A 22881-nucleotide genomic window follows, 5' to 3' on the forward strand; every position below is an offset into this window, starting at 1 on the left:
TGCCTGAAAGTTGCTAGATTGAATTGAAATAAATTATTGCTCATTTGTTGTTTTTTTTTTCTTCTGATTGTTAGAAATGTTTCAACCATTGTGTTTTAAAGCTTGTTTCTGTGTGAAAGTTTGTGTTTAATTATTACGGATGTTTGAAATGTTTGATAATATTCATCATGGCTCATTACAACCTGTGTTTGTAATGTTTTTAAAGTATTAAAGATGTTGGAAATGTTTGATAATATTTTGTGAAAGTTTGTGTTAATTATTACGGATGTTTGAAATGTTTGATATTATTCATCAAGGCTCATTACAAACTGTGTTTTAAAATTATTTCTAAAATGAGTTAATAAATGGAAATGTTTGATAATATTTTGAATTGTCTTTTCATTCATAAATCTGTGTTATTTATTTCATTTAATAGGCTAAAATTGATGCTTTGTATGTTTTCAATAAAAACAAATGTTAGTATCGTGAGTCTGTAATTGTTATAAATTATTAATAAAATTATGAATATAACACATTTCTATTTTTATTTTTTTCCCCATGTATTATTCGTTTTGTGTATTCAGCATTCCTTTTAAAGTCAAAAATGTTATTTAATACATTTTTTTCACAAAGAGTATTATATATATGACAAAATATTTCGTTGCACGCTGTCATTTAATTTGGGGCGAGTTGTCTTTCGATTGGGGCGAGTTGTCCAATATATTTGGGGCGACTTGTCCAGATTTTCGGGACGACTTGTCCTGGGGCGAGTTGGCTTTGGGGCGAGTTGTCTGGTAACCTAGTAGTAGTAGTAGTAGTGGAAACCTTCATAGGGATTTTTAGGACCCTTTTTGGACAGAAGTAGTAGTAGTAGAAGATTTTTAGGACCCTTTTTGGACAGCAGTAGTAGTAGTGGTAGTAGTAGTGGTGGTGGTGGTGGTGGCAGTGGTGGTGGTGGTCGATGTGGTGGTCGAGGTTGTGGTGGTGGTGGTGGTGGTGATGGTGGTGGTCGTCGTCGTAGTAGTAGTAGTAGTAGTAGAAGAAGTAGTAGTAGTAGTTGTAATAGTAGTAGTAGTAGTAGTAGTAGTAGTAGTTGTTGTAGTAGTAGTAGTATATATATATATATATATATACACACACATGAAACAGGTATGATTTGTACTTGGCCTTAACATAAATTTATATCAATTCTCACTGACCTGTGTTTTTGGAGGAGACATAAATGACATAGCAACTGTTCATGATCTTCACAGAACATCGCCAGTTTCTCAGTCGTGTGCTCCTCACATAACTCTATAGTATCGTCCACTTTGTTCGCAACATACCAGCTTTCACCGTCAAATTTCGCTGACACCGCGTGATCCTTAAGTAGCTTTTTGTGCATTTTCACACATTCGTCGCAGTATGTTTTAAAACATATTTTACAATGAAACAGTCCTTCATTATGTATGCCATCCTCTTCGCAAACAGAACAACAAACGTCGTAAAATACGTCTGATCCCTTTTGCTGCAAAGTGTTTAAGTTAGACGCCATTTTGTGATTTCTTTACAAAACCACTTTCGATTTCCATATGCCTAAACCGGTAGAGGCCAAATGGAAGACGGTATTTCGACATAATGAATATTCATTGTATTTAATGAGGCGCTTGGCAAAGCACAGCGCTTCAATGACATAGACTAGGCTACACCCAACTGAACATTAAAAGAGATGTGACTGGTTCCGAGCATGGATAATCCGAAGTACATGTACATGTAAATGTTTAGGATTTAAACAACTTGGCTTTAATATGTACAATGCTAATGTCAAATTTTAAATAATAACTTTGTGATGCATTTAATATATTTTTCAAAAAAATTTGGCTGGCATAAACGAAATAGACGTGTAAGAAACAAGTATTAAATTGCCAATACAGTTTTTCTTTCATTTAAGTATTAGAATAAGGAATATGTCATTTCAATTGATCATTTACAGTTCCATACAATCAATAGGTTAACAAGGTGAGGACAAAATAGGTGAGGATGTCGGTGCAGGATAGGTGTCCGACGGTGCACTTCCCTTTTGAGGCGGTTTGCTGTTTTACATAATTAGACATTTGTCATGTTGGTAAGACATAGTACCCGGAGACGCATCTTCCTTTCATCTTTTTTTGCCTTCTGTCATCGGAAATATTAATTGATGGTATCGTTAGAAACTAATAAACTGTGTCCATTATAGCGCAGGTCAAGCCTCTCACTCTTTTTCTCGTGATTTTATTAAGCCGTTATTATCCGCTTGAATTGCACAAAAATTGCACAAGAAGAGTTCACCATTTATTTACGTGTACAGTTTCAGTGAAAAGTGCTTAGATAAACTTAAATAGCTTACGTTTTGCAGAATAAGGCAGATAAAGACAGATAAAGACAATTATTTACCTCTATAAAGTGCGTTTTCCTTTTAAACAATAACCTTCATTTATGTAATATTCCGCAGATAGTTATACAAAGAAAACACTATCCAATATTCACGCCGTAACACTACATAGCTTGGCCACAATCAATATTGATCACAGAAAAACGTGACCTCTCTCGGTGATAGTAGTTGAATATATGTATAAGGTATAATATATAATGTATGCTTATATTTATTACAATGATCAATGTCAGCTGCACAGCATCTTTACTTTATACGTATTTAGACATTTGCGAACCATTTTAAAGCCAATGATATAGGATCAATGGCAGCATCAGTATACATGACATCCGGTATTTGGACATGCGCCAACATAAAATAGTCAATGTTACATGGTCACATATCAGCCGCGCACCATCATTATACGGGAAATCCAGTATTAATGCATGCGACTAACGTTCATAGTCTCATCTCAGCCTTGCACTAACTTAATACAGGACATCCGGTATTTTTGGACATTTGACTAAAATGCTATACTCAACGAAACACGATCCTTTGACCGACGCGCACCATCATTATTAGGAAATCCAGTTATTTGACGAATTCCCAACATGTTATAGTTTATGTTACATAATCACTGTCAGCCGCGCACCATCATTATACGGGATATCCAGTATTTGGACATGCCCAATCTGTTATAGTGTATGTTAAATAATCACCGTGAACGCGTACCATCATTATACGGAACATCCAGTATTTGGGCAGTCCCAACATATTATACTCAATATTACATAATCACTATCAACGCGCACCATGATAATACGGGACATCCAGTATTTGGATATATGACCAACATGTTATACTCAATGTTACATGGTCACTGTCAGCCGCGCACAATCTGTATACGGTTCATCCAGTATTTGGACATATGCATTACATGTTATATTCAATGTTACATAGTCCCTTGTGAGCAGCGCAACATCTTTATACCGGACAACGAGTATTTGGACATATGCATTACATGTTTTATTCAATGTTCCATAGTCCCTTGTGAGCCGCGCAACATCTTTATTCCGGACATCCAGTGTTTGGACATGTACCTACAATGGTATACTCCAAGGTATATGCAGTAGTCACTGTCAGACGCGCACCATCTTTATAGGGGACATCCGGTATTTGGATATATGCCTACAAGGGTGTGCTCCATGTTATATAGTCACTGTCAGCCGCGCACCATCTTTATACGGGACATCCGGTATTTGGATATGTACCTAACATGTTATACTCAGCCGCGCACCAACGTTTTACGGGTCATTCAGTATTTAGATGTATGCCTTACATGTTACTCATGTTATACGGTCCCTTGTCAGTCGCGCGCCATCTTAATACAGGACATCCGGTATTTGGACATTAGTCTAACATGTTATACTCAATGTGACATAGTCACAGTCAGCCGCGCTCAAAAGTTTTAAGGTACATTCAGTAATTTGATGTATGCCTTACATGTTATACTCAATGTTGTATGGTCCCTTGTCAGTCGCTTACACTCTTTATGCTGGACATATGGTATTTAGACATATGCCCAGCAAGTTAACGTCTATATGACATAGTCACCTTTTCAGCCGCGCGCCATCTTTATACGGGACATCGAGTATTTGGACATGTGCCTAACAGTAAAATGTCAAACTCGCGTCGAACAACATGGCATCGGATTCCCTTTATACGAGGAAGGTAGTTTGTGTTAATGCTTAACACGTTTACCGTGTTAACATTTTTTTATTTTTAAAAAGCATGAAATTGAGCCTCGCTCTGGGAAAACCGGGCTTAATGCATGTGTGTTGTGTCGTCCCGGAGAAGCGTTTGCGCTTTAATGGAATTTTGTTTTAAAGGAAATCCTTTCTTACGCACGAGCATTAAGCCCGGTTTTCCAACAGCGCGACTCAGCTTATGTTTCAAGTATAAAGTTATTTATAAAAGAGGCAATAAAACGCCAGGATTGACTGACCAACCCTAACATTTATACTGAAAGCTGGCACATATGCAATTTAACAGTTAAATGGCATCCAGATAGAGGAGTTTTCTGTGAAGACTGTAATACATGGTTTCATGCAGAATGTCAGGGCATGAGTTCAGTTACATATCAGTATCATTGTGATCACTCAAATGAACCGTGGCAATGTACAAACTGTGGTGTATTTCATTTTAACTCTACTTTCTTTGATCACACAAAGTCTATGCAATCAGATCATTCATTATCACATGTCAGTACAGACAACTCATCCGTCCTTACATGTATGCAATCCCCAGGCTCTGGGCAGCAAGCACCCTTACACTGTAGCACACCAGTCAGTAAACAAACATGCATAACTACAAACTCTCAATCTATGAGACACAACAAATTACCAACTCACAAATCACAGTATGTACAACACTTAAAAATTGTGACTGTAAACTGTCAGTCTGTAAAGAAGGAAAATTTGGCTTTTCAATCTATGCTAGCTACTGTAAAACCTGATGTTGTTCTGGGTAATGAATCATGGCTCAAGCCTAAAATAAAAAATTCAGAAGTCTTTTCATCTGATTACGATGTTTACAGAAATGATCGAAAAGACAGGACAGGAGGCGGGGTTTTTGTACTGGTTTCAAATAAGTTTAGAAGTCATGCGCCTGTTTAATTAAAATCTTCATCTGAAATTATTTGGGTAAATATAAAGCAAAATGGTAAAAAAGACCTGCTGGTCTGCAGTGCATACCGACCTGACAGGGATTTTACATGTATAGATGAGCTGGATCGTACTATCAGTCTGACTGATAAATCAAATAGTACAACTCTAATTGGGGGCGATTTTAACCTTGGGGAAATCAATTGGAAAAATAAAACTGTAGACTCTAATGCTTCACATCCAGAAGAATGTAACAAAATTTTAAACTTTGCAGATACTCATTCATTAAACCAAATAGTTGATGGACCAACAAGACTATCTGATACCACTAAGAAATGTCTTGACCTATTTTTCTTGTCTTATCCTTCCTTAGCCGAAACAGTTAAGGTCATTCCAGGTTTTAGTGATCACTGCATCCCTTTTGTTGATATGTTATCCTCTGCTAGAATAAATCGGAAAGAGAAACGGAAAATATTTCTGTTTGACAAGGCTAACTGGTCGGAAATCAAAACTGGTTTAATAAATTTTATAGATGTAAACAATATTAATGATATGAATGTCCAGCAGCTTTGGGACAAATTCAAAGTCTGTCTTAACAAACTTGTTGAAAAATACATACCAACTAAAACTGTTTCTGGCAAGCAGCATCTACCATGGCTGAATTCTGACATTAAAAAGCAAATAAAAAAACGTGACCGGCAAAATGAAAAAGACTAAAAATTACACTTTACTTCCAAACATTAAGAAGATCAGATCATTCATACAAAAGAAAATTTGTAACTCTTACTGGGACTACATGAACAACATAATATGTGATGAAACAGAACATAACTAAACGTTTTTCGAGGTTCATAAAAAGCTTAAAAAATGACTCATGTGGTGTAGCACCCTTGAGGGATGATGGGGTCTTAAAATCTAACCCCAAGGAAAAAGCTAAAGTCTTAAAAAAACAATTTTCTTCTGTTTTTACTAATGACACAAACAACTCATATCCAGATCTTGGTAATAGCCCGTATAAAAACGTGCCATCAATTAATATTACGGTGAATGGTGTTAAGAAACTCCTACTCAAACTGAATCCTTACAAGGCCGCAGGGCCAGACCAAATCAAACCAAGAATCTTACGGGAATGTGCAAATGAAATTGCACCTATTTTTACAATTCTTTTTAACAAATCACTTATTTCTGGTTCTATCCTTTCTGACTGGTCCATGGCTTTTGTAGCTCCTATTTTTAAAAAAGGTGAAAAGTACCTAGCTAGTAATTATAGACCAGTCTCATTAACATATATTGCTTGTAAATTGCTGGAGCATATCGTTGTTAGTAACATCTTAGACCATCTTGACAACTTTAATATCCTGGTGGACAACCAACATGGCTTTCGAGCGCGGCGGTCTTGCGAAACCCAACTTGTGGGTTTTATCCATGACTTAGCTTCTACCATGCAGAGAGACCAGATGGATTTTGCCATCATGGATTTTAGCAAAGCCTTCGATGTTGTACATCACGGTAGATTGTTGCTGAAACTAGCCCATTATGGCATCACGGGCACTACACACTCTTGGATTAAAGCTTTTCTTGGTAACCGTAGTCAACAGGTTGTTGTAGATGGGGCAACTTCCACCATGGCCCCTGTAATTTCTGGCGTACCCCAGGGGTCAGTTCTTGGGCCTCTTCTGTTTCTGCTCTACATTAATGATCTACCTTCGTCTGTGAAGTCAAACGTCCGTCTATTTGCGGATGACTGTGTCATGTACAGATCCATAAAAACTTTGGCTAACACTTATCAGTTTCAGAGAGATCTAGATAGTCTATCATTGTGGGAGCTGAAATGGAAGATGTCCTTTAACATAGAAAAATGTCATATCATGCATGTAACGAGAAACCGTAAACCATTAAAAACAGCCTACACTCTTCACAATCAACCTCTGTCTGTTGTAAACCAAGCCACTTATCTTGGCGTTGAAGTAAGCTCAACTTTAAACTGGTCACCTCACGTAAATAAAATTAGTAGTAAAGCAAGCCAGAGCTTAGGTTTCTTAAAACGAAACCTTCATTCTTCTAAAATGGAAACTAAGGCAGCGGCATATAACAGCATTGTTAGACCATCCTTGGAATATTGCTCTAGTGTGTGGGACCCTTACCATAAGAAAGATATTGATAAAATTGAAAATGTTCAGCGTCAAGCTGCCAGATTTGTAACAAATAATTACAGCAAGACACCGGGCACGGTCACAAATATAATTAAGGATTTGAATTGGAATACCTTGCAATCAAGAAGACAACATGCTAGACTTATTTTGTTCTATAAAATAGTATATAATCATGTTGATGTCAATCCCCTTCACTATCTCACTCCATACATTAGACACTCACGCCATCACCATCACATGGCATACCAAATACCACCAAGTACAGCTGATTACCCTAAATTTTCTTTCTTTCCAAGAACAGTTGTACAATGGAACACACTTCCATCTTATGTAGTCAGCGCTGATACGATCCCTGGATTTAAATCAGTGATGTCTACATCAGTGTTCCTTCCTTAGATCACCTGATTCTGCTTTTATCCTGTTTTTAACTCGACTAATATTCTCACCACATGCACAGTTGTATATGTATATATTTAAGTCTTAAGGTGTTAGGTTTTGCACCTTTTTTATCACTGTTGATAGGATTTTCCTGAGTGGATTGAGTAACTCGGGAAACCTATCAATCTATTTCTTTTGAACTTCCCACGCATGGCCATAATGTATCAGTATTGAACATAGCCATTATTATAGAAGAAGAAGAACATATATAATCCTTAAAGACCGAATTTTATTTCAGTTTTGTTTGTAAATTTTAATAATCGCATATCTTTTTAATGACGCGGGCATTATTTCATGTAATGAAAGTAAGGTGTCTTTTGAGTAAATATTCGCACAAATGGAAATTGTATGGCTAATAGGATAAGACCAATAATATAGGATTTGATAAACATGTACTTTAAAGTATAATCAGTTGCTATGTTATCTTATTTGAACCATTGTCGAATATACGCTTCATTTACATTTGTATTTGTTCAAAGATCGTGAAAGTATTTGGATATATGCCGTACATGTTGTACTCAATATTTCATGGTCACTGTCAGCCCTGTACCAACGTTAAATGAGACAGTATTTGGATATACATGTATGCCTTGCACGTTGTTCTCATTATTGCATGGTCCCTCGTCAGCAGCGCACACCTTTATACAGGACATCCAGTATATGGATATATGTCTACTTGTAATACTCAATGTTACAGTGTCTGCCGCGCGCTAACTTTATACGGGACATCAAGTATTTGGACACGTGCCTTACATTTTATATTCAGTATTACATGGTCACTGTCAGCCGTGAACCAACGTTACGCGAGACATTCAGTATTTGAACACAAGAGTTACATATTCCTTTGTTAGCCGCACACCATCTAAATTCCAGGACATCCAGTATTTGGATATATGGCTTACATATTGTACTCAAGAGTAACATGGTCAATTGATTGAAAAACATGAAAAGGAGTACTGAATGATGTTTTATTATTTAAATGACGACAAACATGAAAATATGTACAATTTTATTGCGAGACATTAAGACACATTTAAAAGTGGACATAAGATGAACATGGTATAAAATAACAATACTAGGCAAAAAAGGTAATGTTGAAATACACTTATGAAATTCCATTTATTTGTTGACTAAAATTAAACAAGGGACAAAATTATCACAAAACCAGGTTTAAATTTTTTTATTTATAATTAAACTTTGTCAAAGACGTGTACCGAGAAATTTTAAAATCTCACAATGATTGACATAGTTATGACCCGGACAAGCTCATTTATGACCATTTTTTACTTTTGAACTCCAAGTGTGACATTGACCTTGGAGATATCGACGTAATTCTTTCGCATGACACACTGTCTAATGATTGTGAACAAATGTACAGAATAATTTTAAAATCTCACAATGAATGACATAGTTATGGCCCAGACAATATCATTTATGGCCATTTTTGACCTTTCAACTCACAGTGTGATCTTGCAGATATCGACATAATTCTTTCGCATAACACACCGTCTAATGATTGTGAACAAATGTGCCAAATGATTTTAAAATCTCACAATGAATGACATATTATGACCCGGACAAGCTCATTTATGGCCATTTTTTACCTTCGAACTCAAAGTGTGACCTTGACCTTGGAGATATAGACGTCATTCTTGCGCATGACACACCTTCCAATTATGGTGAACAAATATGCCAAATGATTTTAAAATCCAACAATGAATGACATAGTTATGGCCCGGACAAGCTCATTTATGGCCCTTTTTGACCTTTGAACTCAAAGTGTAACTTTGACCTGGGAGTAATTCACGTTATTTTTTCGCGCGACACACCGTCTAATGATTGTGAACAAATATACCGAGTAATTTTAAAATCTCACAATGAATGACAGTTATGGCCCATATAAGATCATTTATGGCCATTTTTGACCTTGGAACTCAAAGTGTGACCTCGACGTTGCAGGTATCGACATTATTCTTTCGCAAAAAACACCTTCCAATAATGGTGAACAAATAGGCCAAATGATTTTAAAATTTCACAATGAATGACATAGTTATGGCCCGCACAAGCTCATTTATGGCCATTTTTGACCTTTAAACTCAATGTGTAAATTTGACCTTGGAGTTATTGACGTAATTCTTTCGCGCGACACACCGTCTAATGATTGTGAACAAATGTACAGAGTAATTTTAAATCTCACAATGAATGACATAGTTATGGCCCGGACAAGTTTATGGCCATTTTTTGAACTTTGAACTCAAGTGTAACCTTGACGTTGCAGACATCGACATTATTCTTTCGCATGACACACCGTCCAATGATTGTAAACAAATGTGCCAAATGATTTTAAAATCCCACAATAAAAGACATAGTTATGGCCTGGACAAGTTCCTTTATGGCCAGTGTGACCTTGACCTTGGAGTTATTGACGTAATTCTTTTGCGCGACACACCGTCCAATAATGGTGATCAAATGTGCCAAATGATTTTAAAATCTCACAATGAATGACATAGTTATGGCTCGGACAAGCTCATTTATGGCCAGTGTGACCTTGACCTTGGAGTTATTGACGTAATTCTTTCGCGCGACACAACGTCCAATAATGGTGAACAAATATGCCAGATGATTTTAAAATATCACAATGAATGACATAGTAATGGCCCGAACAAGCTCATTTATGGCCATTTTTTACCTTTGAAAAATGTGCTCAGGTGAGCTAACAAAATATAAAAAACAAGCATCAGAAGGCATTAAACATTGCAATATCAAATAAAAATACAGCACTTTCCAGAAAAGGCAAATCAAAGCAGAATTTAAGTGACATTTTAGGCTCATTTGCATATCTATTGATACTTAAGCTAAAGCTTTGACACCAGTCACTAAAAATACCCGAGAGACAGTTTTGACTGGGATGAAATTGACTGACTCAGTGAGGAATACGAGCAGAAGTTAGGGATGTGTCAATAAATTCAAATGAAAATTGTGTCTTGCATATCTTAACTGCATTCTTATGACGAGGTATAAAATTAGTCACTTAAAAAACAGAAGCTTGCTCCAATAAGTTCCCATTAGGTGGGGAAAAGACATAATTTATGTCAAAATTTACTTAAGAATTGAATAGCATTTTTCTGCATTTCAACAGTGTATGAACTGTCGGGAAAATTATGCCTAATTTGTATAAACGCTGGCTTAATTACAACACAAAATGATCTTTAAGCTGAAATTCTATCGTGGTAAGGGTCATAAAAGTTCTTTTTAATCTAGCCTATGAATAACTATTTTCAGTTTCGGTTTCATCTCCGTCAAATGGGTATATATCTTTGAAGTTCGCGATAAAATATAACGTCGTTTCGCTATCGACCAATAAAAAAACAACGCCATTAAGTTTCGCGCAAATCATAACGTCATTTTGACAACTTGTTTATGACCAGAAAGTATCTCTATGATTCATGTTTAAATTTGCGTACGAAGTGGGTTCATTGGAAAATGAAAAACCGGCCACATGAACAAATTATCCAATCAGAATGCAGCATTCATATGAGAGTAACAGAAGTTGTAATTATTTGTCCATAACTCTGTTCTCTGTGAATCAGAGCACATGGAAAGTGCGTCTTGAAAATCTGCACTTCATGCTTAGAAATACTTTACCAGTTAAGATATTCAAAAAACAACAGTAGTAATTTTAGCCACAAGTTTGAGCACTGACAGACATAATAAAGCAGTTTTCATTTTCTTCAAACTGTCTGCAAACAATATAGTTTATCAACATTCGCACCTTGGATGCAAGAACACTGGCCATTTAACACAAAAGTTCTAAAAAATCACAATCTAATGTGTACAGTTTTATCAGTAATTTGCTTTCATTTGGCACCAAATATCTCATAAGATATCACAATAAAATGTGTACACCTATCTCATAATCATTTATAAACATACTCCTCTCACAAAAAATATCTAAACAGTTTAAGAACTAATGTGTACACTTTCATAAAAATCTTAACACTTATATACAGGCATTGGTTTGCACCAAAGTTCTGTTTAACAATTCACAAATTAATGTGTGCCATTTCATTATAAATCTTACTAATAGCTAATAATATATCTGGCACAAAAGTTGTTTTTACAATTCACAATCTAATGTGTACAATTTCATATGAAATCTTTTCACTCATAGCTAGTCATAGGTCTTGCAGACAAGTTGTTATAACATTTCACAATCTAATGTATTGTTTCATTAGAAATCTTCTAACTAATAACTAGTCATAGTTCAGACACTAAATATCTCATAACAATTCACAATCTGTGTACAATTTCATAACAATACTTTAAACTAACAGCTATATTAGAAATGTCACTTAAAAGCTAACCATAGGGTGGCACTTGAATTCTCTTAACAATTCACAATCTAATTCACAATAAAATGTGTACAAAAAACTTCTAACTAACAGCCAGTCATAGGCCTATCTTTTGAAATAAAGTTCTCATAACAATTCACAATCTAATGTGCACAGCTTCATTACAAAACTTCTAACTAAAAGCCAGTCATAGGTATATCTCTAGAAATAAACTTCTCATAACAATTCAGAATCTAACGTGCACAGCATTAAAAATCTCATTTATAGCTAGTCATAGGTATGGCAGTCAAGTTCCCATAACAAATAATCTATAAAATAAGCCAGTAGATTATAATATAAACCAAACATTTAAAACAAGGCACTTGAGACAGGCAGTCTGGCGCAATGGCTTTCATGATGTGGCCTTATGGTGATCTTCGTTCTGTCTTTCTACATTCATTGTAGTCAGTGGGTAGTACAATGATGAAGCTATCTGAAAAAATAAATCAACTAAAATTTTAAACACTTTCAATTCTTTTACTGACAAGGCAAAAAGATCAATCTGTTTGAAATGACTACATTTTATTTTTGCTTGACATGCTTTACTCCCTTATGGCTTGGTCACTAATATATTCCATGCAACTACACAATGAGAAGGATAATTTTAAATGCTTATTTGTTTAAGCGTGCTCTAGCTATGAAATGGCAATAGAACATCCAAACAAGAGCTAAGTTTGTGAAACACAATGCCCCTTATAGCGCTTTGATGTCCATCATCAGCTACTTAAGAGCAAACAAGCAAATTCATTGAATTGATATCCCCCGCCATTATACTTTTGGACACAAAAGTTTTCTGGACAGATGGACAACTCTAACATGCATCATCCTCTTATCCATATACATGCTCATACCAAGTTTCAATGAAATCCGCCAAAGCACTTCCAAGATATGGCTCTGGTCACAAAAGTGCCGGACGGACGCACGGACAACGCCAAAACAATATACATCCGCCTATGGAAAGGGATAACAAAGCCCATAACTTCACCACAAATCAATGGACCGGTTTAAAACTCACACTTCATCTGTAGACTTTTCATTTTATAAGCAAGGTTACATTTTAAATGTAAAGGTCACAGTGACCTTTGACCTAGTGACCTCAAACCATGTTTGATTGTAGATCTCAATGAGATGCATGCTCATGTGAAGTTTAAAGAACACAGACCCAAGAGTTTTCATTTTATGAGCAAGGTTACAGTTTTGGGACAGACACACACATACAATTACAGACAGACAGACAGACAGGGACAGATAGGCCAAAATCACCTTTCAGTTGTTAAGACTATTTTCTGTCAGAAACCTAAAATAACTCTGAAGGCATATTTATTTCAAATGGAATATCTGAAAATGATACAGATTTATGAAGTTGTTGCAAGCCTAATTTAACTTTAATTTTAAGTGCCTGAATTAATTTCTGTGAAATTTCAGTTCGGAGTTATGCATGGAGGAGTCATATTCACAGTCTAATGACATCATACTGTTGATATGTGGGACATCAAGTTATGCTTGTTTTTAATATTATATTATGTGCTGATGTTTTTGATTTGCTCAGCATGACAAAGATGGTCTTCTAAGCCTCACTGATTAAGTCATTTTCAATCATTACAATAAATCCTTTTTCAATATAAGAGAATAATGGAATTACTATAGCTTTATAAAATAGACAAACAAGCAAATTCGTTAAATTGATATCCCCCGCCAATATGCTTCTGGACACAAAAGTGTTATATTTGACACTAAAAAAGCAGTTTTTTAGATACAAAAGGCCATAACTCCGCTATTAACAGATGGTGTACAATGCCATTAGGCCTGCATCATCTTATTATATATATATATATATATATATATATATATATATATATATATATATATGTATATATATATATATATATTAATATATATATATATATATATATATATATATATATATATATATATATATATATATATATATAGAGAGAGAGAGAGAGAGAGAGAGAGAGAGATAGATATATATACATATATATATATATAGAGAGATAGATATATATACATATATATATAGCACCAACCCTGTTTAAATTTGACTGACATCTCCAGGTGTAGGTCAACTGTCAGCTGATTGAACAGCTGTTTTCATACAAATATAGGTCATGATCTTTCAAATTTTCCCACGCACCTGATAAACACTGTCTACTCTGGTGGAAAGTGTACTTCAGTAATGTGAATTGCTGTTATAGTCAAGGGTGTACTATGGTAGGGATAAGTTATTTAATTTTGTGTGTAATATGTTTAAAATGTCATGATCCATTTTTCCAACAGAGGGAGTATGTAACAGGGTATTCACTCACTAATCCTTTAATGATAATTAACACTGTGAGCGAGTATCAGTGTGGATGTTAATTGGTGAGTGAATGAAGTTACTAACACTGCATGTTTGTATGTGAGATGCTTTTAGCTATTGAGTTTCACTGATTTTATACCCTAGTTTAGTGTCAATCCTTCATACAGTCTCGTCAGAGATAGATGTAATTTCAAATTGGCATTTTCCATTTGCCAGTACTTATTTATTTTAAGACTTAGTCTATGGAAGCTGGCAAGTGTACTTTTATTGTTCATATAAGTATATTGTATTGTATTGTTTATTGTAATACAAATATATTTGATTTTTGTGTATTTCAATGCAATATGTAATTTAATATTGTAATTTGAAATAGTTATTCATAATTGTTTTTGTTAATTTCAAGCCATCATTTTCATCATTATCTACATATAATAAATAAATAATATATGTACAACCAAACCACTTGTGTTATAAATACACAATCCGGCTACAATATTATGAAGCGCATTCAGTAAACTGTTAACAAGAATTAATTATATTTACCGTCGGAAACAACAGTTGCTTCTTTGTTCGCCGCCGGTATGTTTGTGACGGAATCTTTAACCATTCCTAAATTTAATGCTTGAAATTGACTCGCCATTGTCTCGTCTATCTCATCTTTAAGTTCGTCTGCTGCAAATACTAATGTGAGTATTATAAAAGATTTAAGTACAATATTGATAAGGCACACATGTTTATTGTTTTGTCGATAAAATGTAAACTAACAGTTGTTAATCGCTCTTCGCTTATTGGTTGTCATATTTGTTTCGTTAAAACTTGTATATTTAAGAATTTTAAATAGAAATGGTTCACTTGCATTTTAACACTGTAACGACGATGTTTTTTTACAGAGCAATCTATTGTTAACCATACATTTATGCAAGTGATTCTAAATAAAGCGCATTGCTATTTCGCACATAGATACATAATAAGTTTGTAGCTTCTTGTATCTATTTATGTGATTAAGATGTTTCTTCGATGTAGATGCACACTTACGCCTTTTTAATTAGTATTGTTTTGTTTAAACATATGTTTCATTTATGTGTGTATGGATTAATTAATATACGACATTTTATACTTGAAAACTATGTTAAATACATTTAAAAATTATTCAGTTAGTGTTTACTTTATACAATATGATGATTACCAGCGAGAATGGAAGTTACTTAATTGTCTTGTTCATTTATATTTTATGACACACTACATATTGTAATTAATTCTGCTACAAACAATTCGTATAATACACCAAAAACCGTCCATTATCATTTTGCAAAAAAGTATTGCGACATTATTACACATATTGTGCATGGTTTTAATGTAACTGTGATAAATAAAAGCACGGATACGGGATACCTTTTGGAAGAACATGCTCTTCTCTTTCCTGATTGACAACTATTTGATGTAAATTGTCAACTGCAATGTAGAAATCACAATAAAAAATAAAACGATTGCAAACAGCTTATCATCGGATTAATCAACGAAGCACATTAACTTTCATTTTAAAACGAACTTTACTGCATAATTATTTATTCAATACATGATACATGGCTACAAGTTTGCTGTTTTGTGTACATTGTTTTATTTGAACATACATTTAACACAATGAACAAACCGAGATTTGTAAAAACATATTGCGTTACAACTGTGTTTTTATTGCTTAACGATTACTCAACTTGTGTAGCAGCCATTCGATGGTTGAACATTGGACTAGAATGATTGAAACACAGAAATAGGAGTAGAGTGTAAATAAAACCAATATATTAAAAACAAATCACTTACTAATAGAATTAGCACATTTGGCGAAGTGTTCCTCGTTTAATTCTATCATTAAGATAAGATTTTCACACCCATAACGTGTCCTAAAGTGCGTTTGGAGCGGATGGAAAGCTTTTTTAATCGTTCCATTTAAAAAGTCCTCGATCAATGTCATCCAACTTTGTACAGTTGGCGATGCGATGTAAATTTCCACGCATTTCTGTTGCACGGCTATCACTGTGTTTTTTTCTACAAAGAAACAAAACAAATTGATAATATATTGCAAATAAAGGGTATGTCGGCAGGTCGGAATATTTCATATATTAAAAATATATATGTTTTTTAAGTTTATTTTTTAAAAATATCTCTTTACAAAGTCGTGATTTTGTTAAGTTTCCTTATACAAATCTTCTAATCATGTACGCGGACGTAAGATTTTACTTTGTTCTTGTCGAAAAAAAATGTATTAAAATATGCCGAATTCATTTAAATATGGTCTAATCGTCATTTCTTTGACCCAATATACATAAACAATATATGTTTAACTATGTCTGCGATTTTGCGTTTAACAAAATAATTTATTTTTTAAATTGAAGAGGGATAACTCAATTGTAAATTACCGTTGTAATAATTACTAAATAATTATTAATTGTGGCTGGGAATGAGATTTTGACCCATTTGGCGCTGACGTCGTTTCCGAGAAATATAACTTTAACTTGATACTTCCGTTTCGCGTATTTTGTTAATCCACTTCTTGTGATAAAACAATAGCTTTATTTTGAAGAATGACCTCAACCAAGCTTATTAAGTTAATGGCACAATAATTTTCCGTATTTTGTTTTGGATTTTATATTATTTTCAGCTTACTTAACATTGATACAGTAGGGCAAAATTACACATTGCTAATATTCGGATCAACTTCTTGCATTTTTAAAGGTGGGTTTTTCTTACTTTTTGAGTAGTTTTGCTTCAACAAATTGCAAATTTGTTTGTAAAACGAATCTCTTCCATCAGTCATGGTGTGTGTGTATGAGCCATTGGGGCCTTGTGGGTGTCACAATGAAGATTTTTGAAGATATTTATTTGTCAAGTTTGTGTGTTTTACCCGAAAGTTGTCAAAATCTAAAACACTTCTCAATTTAACATTTGTAGTTGAACATTTCTATATTGAAAGTAATAACATTTATTAGACAAGTCTAATGCATATATTCCCCTAACAATATGTACTTTATGTACTTGAAGATAATTGTCAAGCAGTTGATAAGTTGCAATAATCCAACCCCAAGCTATTGACCCTCCGGGTCGCTTGGAGTTGCAACTGGTTACGGCATATTTCATGTCAAGTCTCCCGCCCAGAATCTGGGCGGTATTTAAATCAATAATATTAGCACCATAAACTATTTTTGGCATAAATAAACCCAAACATATCATATATATATATGTATATATATCACTAATGCGCAAATCAAAACAACTTACGTGATGTGGTGTGCTCGCACAATAATTATATTAATCCAAAGTTTCAAACACGTCAACGGTTCATGAAAATGTGTAAGTTTTTTCAATGGAAGAAGCCGTGTGTTCCGAATTAGAAAATATTATATCGATTATCCGGAACGCCCCGCGAGATAGATCTCGTGTCTAATCAACCAATCGTAACTTTCTACGGAACCTCCGTAAGATGGATCAAATTGTCAATTTAAAACTTCGGCTTTCTTTTTGATAACGGTTTGTTTTCAACTTTTTTGTTTTGAGCATTTATCAACACGCAAACTGATATCGATGTTAGCATGTATTGTGTTCGTTACGCTGTTAAATGTTGATTGAATTACATTTTATAGACAAACTTGAGACTTATTTTATTACATTGAATTTGGTCTGATCAAGAAGAACGCTGAGATGTACGTATGTACCCACAAAAGCTCAGAGCATTCAAGAAGAACTAAACAGTGGATTAGTTGACAGCAGACAAAATGTAAGCTGAAAAGGGTTGTACATTTGTATAATCAAATTCCCTTTGCAAAACTGTGTGCAATCACACAATAGCATGTAAGCAATAACAATTCCATTCATAGTGACTACACAATATAAATGTCAGCAATATGATAAATTCGATATGATGATGTTTATTAGTAGCATTTTGTTATGCGTCTTTTCTTGTCAGATGTTCTAGTTGCATAAATATGTCCACATAAATGGCTGCGTTCATTATAGTATAATAGTGCACGTTAAATTGATAATTGTAATTTGAATCAATTGTGGACAAGTATGTATTTTTTAATCATTAATTCTAAATTTTGTTATCAATTATGTTCATCGACATACGCGAATAATGGAGTTATTTTCAACACAAACTGATAAGAATAACATGTACTGATACTTATTGATTTAAAACGTCATTTCATTCAAAACGGCTCTTTTTGACGTTTATGACATGACACACAGAACATGACATAACTTCGTAATTTTTAGGACCTGGATGCTCGAATTTCAGTTTTTGATTTGTTAGATGTAGCACTTTCAAAACATATGCTTAACTGAAAAAGATGGGTCAAAATATCACGTTCCCGGCCACAATTTAATTATTCATTATCATTCTTGATAAATATTAACCTGACTTTCTATCAATCCGTATTTCCTTTCCTTATTCGAGAGATCTATTTAAACACCGGAGAAGCAGTATAAAAGGTCCCCAAACTCAAAAAATGTCTACTATTCAGCTGTACACTGGTGTGTTAACAGCAGAAAACAAAAATGATTTTTTCATAATATTGCAGTTTTTATTTAATATTTTCCAATGAAATTTGGCAAACATATACTTTGGTATACAAAAAATATGTATGTGTAATGTGGTGATTGTAAGTTATATAGTTATTGACTTATAGAAAAAAGTGTTTGTTGTCTGCTTGAAATTCAAATTTCCCTGTAAATGCTAAGCACCGCCCACTTGAAAGGTTAAGAACTTCTCTCAGCCAATAGCTAGCGAATGACTCAAATCAAGTTTACATGTAAATACAGATTCTATACTATACCAAGTATGCTGTCTGCTCAAACACGTGTTTCTATTTATAACCACTCTAAATGTTAGCAGCAAATCACTGGTAGATAAACCCAGCCCACTAGTTAATGCAGGTTAACATTTTACCACCGCAAAATCAAGCAGTTGAGCTCCGGCTTTTAATATTAAGTGTTGACTGCGCTAACCCTGCCCATTACTAAACCTAGATAACTTCATCATGTAGTCTTACTTTCGGCCTTGACAATGACCTTAATATTTATATTTTTTAATCCGGGATTTTGTTGGTAACAAGAATTTAGCCCTTCGTCCTTTGTCTTTCATGACGACTTTTGCACAACTTGGTTGCATGAGTTTTCCTTTGACAATTTCCAGTTCACACATATCACATATAGAATAAAAGGTTACTGCCTGATCTTTTTGTAATAAATCAGGCAATGCTTAGAATAATATAATGGCGAGGCTTGCCGAACCGTTATTTTATTAGTGCCGAGCCTGAAATATTTTATAAAGATCAGCCAGTAACCTGTTTTTCTGTTTATCATATCTCCACGTACACGATTTTTAAGAAATAATGAAAAAATCGCTAACAAGCTGCAGTTTTAGCGGGAAAGAATATGACTTTTGTCTTTTGACGTGTGAATAATGACGGCATGAGCACGCGCGCTTAATATTGGTAAAAATGATTTTTGCTGTTTGTGTTGCATTTTGTGTATAAACTTATATTACTTCTTGGTATCAAATTGTTTGTCTTGTTGAATCTTATTCGATTTTACTTAAAATGATTACTTTAAAATTGATGCCGAGTAATATGACCATCCTCCCCACATGACTGATATAAGAACTTCCAGTTGACCATGATATAAAACATATATCAGGCAACGTTATATCAGACATATAGCAATGCGGTGGTATGATAAAAAAAAACTAGCTTTGATCTAGTTTAGACACACACCAAAACTTAAATAGTAATTCTAAGCCGGATAGATTTTTGATGTTACAATATTATGGGTGTTAGAAATGTAAACGTGACAAACCGCAGTCCTAAAACAAATAGCTGTTACACATGTATCCTAATCATGTATGTGTGTTTCATTTGTCTAATTTACTCAAACGTTTACTTAAATATGGGAATCTTCAGAATCGTAATCAGGAGAAATCAACGCTACCTTTTTAGTGGGTGACTAATTGCCTCTGTAAAAACGCGGCATTAAAACCGTTTATGCCAACCAGTATAAACCGGTCTTCAATAAGACCGAGAGAAAATCATAAAGCATCTTACTAAAATAATTATTTATGCACGATAAACTAAACAGCCAAAATAATTATCTGCATAACAGCATAAAAAAAAAATCATGTTACAATAAATTGAATTTAAACAATATCAAAAACCTTTTTGAAGAACTTCGACAACGTCGTAAACAGGTTGATGCAGAGGATCAATTACTGACGCCACGGTTATGTTGTTTATTATCCCATTTAAAGCTGAGCACATCTCTTTTGAAACATTGTTCTCTTTTTCCGTATGTTTCGGCAAAACATGTATCATGGAGATGGCATCTGGTGAAAAAAACAACATAATTGTGACAAAGAAACAATTAAAGTTCAGTATATTTTATAAAGGTTCATAAGGGGCATTTGAAAAATATTCACACGAACAAAGTAAGTACAGACACTATGGATATTATATTTTCTAATCGAGTTATATATAAAGAATCGCGCAACCCCCATTATTATTCTAGACCAACAATAAGCATGAGCTGTTCATGTTATAGCAATAAAGATTCATATATATTGTTGATGATCGATTAGAATCCAAATAGGTATATCTATTGAAACATAAAAACAACACTTGGTAGCACGTTCGTTTGCAATGTTTTCTTTATCAAAGAGTCCCATTTGAAGCTTACCAATTTACTCCGTTATATCTACTGACTATATTTAAACAATATTTTACTGATGTATGCTGTTTGGAAACTGATACCAGGTGAATCTAATGCCTTATTTAATATAAAAGCAACATTGCACCACTTATCACCAATTATTCATTATAATTCTTTTGATTTGTATACGCGTACATTTGAACAAACCAATTTTACGTATGTCAAGAAATGTTTTATATTACCTGGTGTCAAAGCGATTTCCTTGTCAGAATTTTGTTTTTTGACTTCGGCCAAGACTTGATCTATCTCTGTATTTAAAAAAAACACCGCTTTACTATGTGTGTCACGCATTTAGCAGCAAGCGACAATAACAACGGATATATATTTATTATTTGGTGTCCTTTAATCAGAGGTCATCGCGAGCTTCAAGAAGAATGGATCAAAATGATTAGTAGAGCCACTGTCTTTTGTACTGCTCTTGTTTGTCTTACACTTGTCAGCAAGCTATATAGCATTTAAGAGAATGATTTCAAAGGCACATACAATGGACTTACATGTGAATTAATATTTCAAGATATCTTTAAATATATCAGCTACAAGAAAAAATGATTAAAATGAGACGAAACTACCAACGTGTCAATAAATTTATGAAATCGGTTTAATTTGTCGACGCCGAAAATTTTCCTTCGACTACATTTCAATTATGTCTTCAGTGAGGTCAGAGATTCCTTTTCAAATATCATGATTTAGTCTCATGATCATGAAGGTTTGAAACAGTCATGATTTTTATACCATGGAGAACAAGAAACCGTCGGAGACGGGTGATCCTCCCAAAAGTTTTTTTGTCACAATATTGCACTTTATATTCAGATAAAAGGAAACATCTTGAGGGGAATAATGTCATGTAACAGCTTATAACATATCGTTTATTCTTATGAGTTTATTCTTATGATGGAAATTAATAAGGGGATATTTCAATAATATGTATATGCAATGTTAAGATGAAGTTTGAGAATTTTATAATACATTTTTGGGAGATATTTGCATAAACTAAGACCTGAATTAAGATTTATTTCAAGTAAGAACACAAATACGTTTACACCCAGGGTGGGGTATAATTGGGATCAATAAAATGAAAAGTCATTAAGATAAAAGAATCGAAGGACCATATACTTAACAATGAGTTCAGGGTCAGCATATAGACACGAGATTAATAGTACCCACACATGGTCATCGAAACAGCACAGATGAAAGGGTCACCAAAAAGCCTTTATTTGCAAAGGATACACAAGTTATTGCACTGACAAATATAAAAAGATTACTTTATACCAATATAAATTGATTAGATTTTAGTGCATTTGGCAAGCAAGTAAATACATGAATAGATTGTTTCTTCTAGAATATTCTAATAAGTCAACCAATCCGTAATAAGCCCGGACTTTGGTGACCAATGGAAATTACAAGTAGATTTTATGTAAATTAACCTGGGGATAAAATGCAGTGTTTAGTTAGTAGTGAAAAAAGGGATCTGCGGTTAGATTTGAAAAGAACGTGGAGAATTGTCACGTATTCTTGACGTGGCTGCCAAGTTGGCTGCCGCGCTGTGAAATTGTATTTCGTGTACATTAGCAAGCGTTGTGTTAAAAGAAACATTCGACATAAATAAATCACGATGAAATCAGAAATGAACTTTGGTTGTTACTGTGTGTTATCAACGAACAATGTGTAATTACGTGACAATAACTTTGGACAAAATAATACGATGGATGGTTTAGCAACTTAAAAATGTCAAGGAGCCATAACTCTCTAAATAAATCATCTAATCAGAACCCACTAATAACATGCGCATCTCCTC

At 34.1% G+C, this 22881-nt stretch overlaps 1 protein-coding gene across 1 annotated transcript in view; it reads right to left on the reverse strand.

The window, feature by feature from the left end:
* Window positions 1–14289: 14289 nt before the first annotated feature.
* The window catches only part of LOC127839508 (uncharacterized), a 27112-nt gene continuing 18520 nt past the window's right edge, over window positions 14290–22881 (reverse strand). The window contains exons 6-11 of the mRNA XM_052367898.1: window positions 21269–21334; window positions 20536–20703; window positions 16152–16376; window positions 15726–15785; window positions 14877–15005; window positions 14290–14345 (exon numbers count right to left, since the gene is read on the reverse strand). Coding sequence (XP_052223858.1) covers window positions 14290–14345; window positions 14877–15005; window positions 15726–15785; window positions 16152–16376; window positions 20536–20703; window positions 21269–21334 — 704 coding nt within the window. The remainder of the gene's footprint in view (window positions 14346–14876; window positions 15006–15725; window positions 15786–16151; window positions 16377–20535; window positions 20704–21268; window positions 21335–22881) is intronic.

Source organism: Dreissena polymorpha, chromosome 7 (genome assembly GCF_020536995.1).
Source record: "Dreissena polymorpha isolate Duluth1 chromosome 7, UMN_Dpol_1.0, whole genome shotgun sequence".
Taxonomy (NCBI): Eukaryota; Metazoa; Mollusca; class Bivalvia; order Myida; family Dreissenidae; genus Dreissena; species Dreissena polymorpha.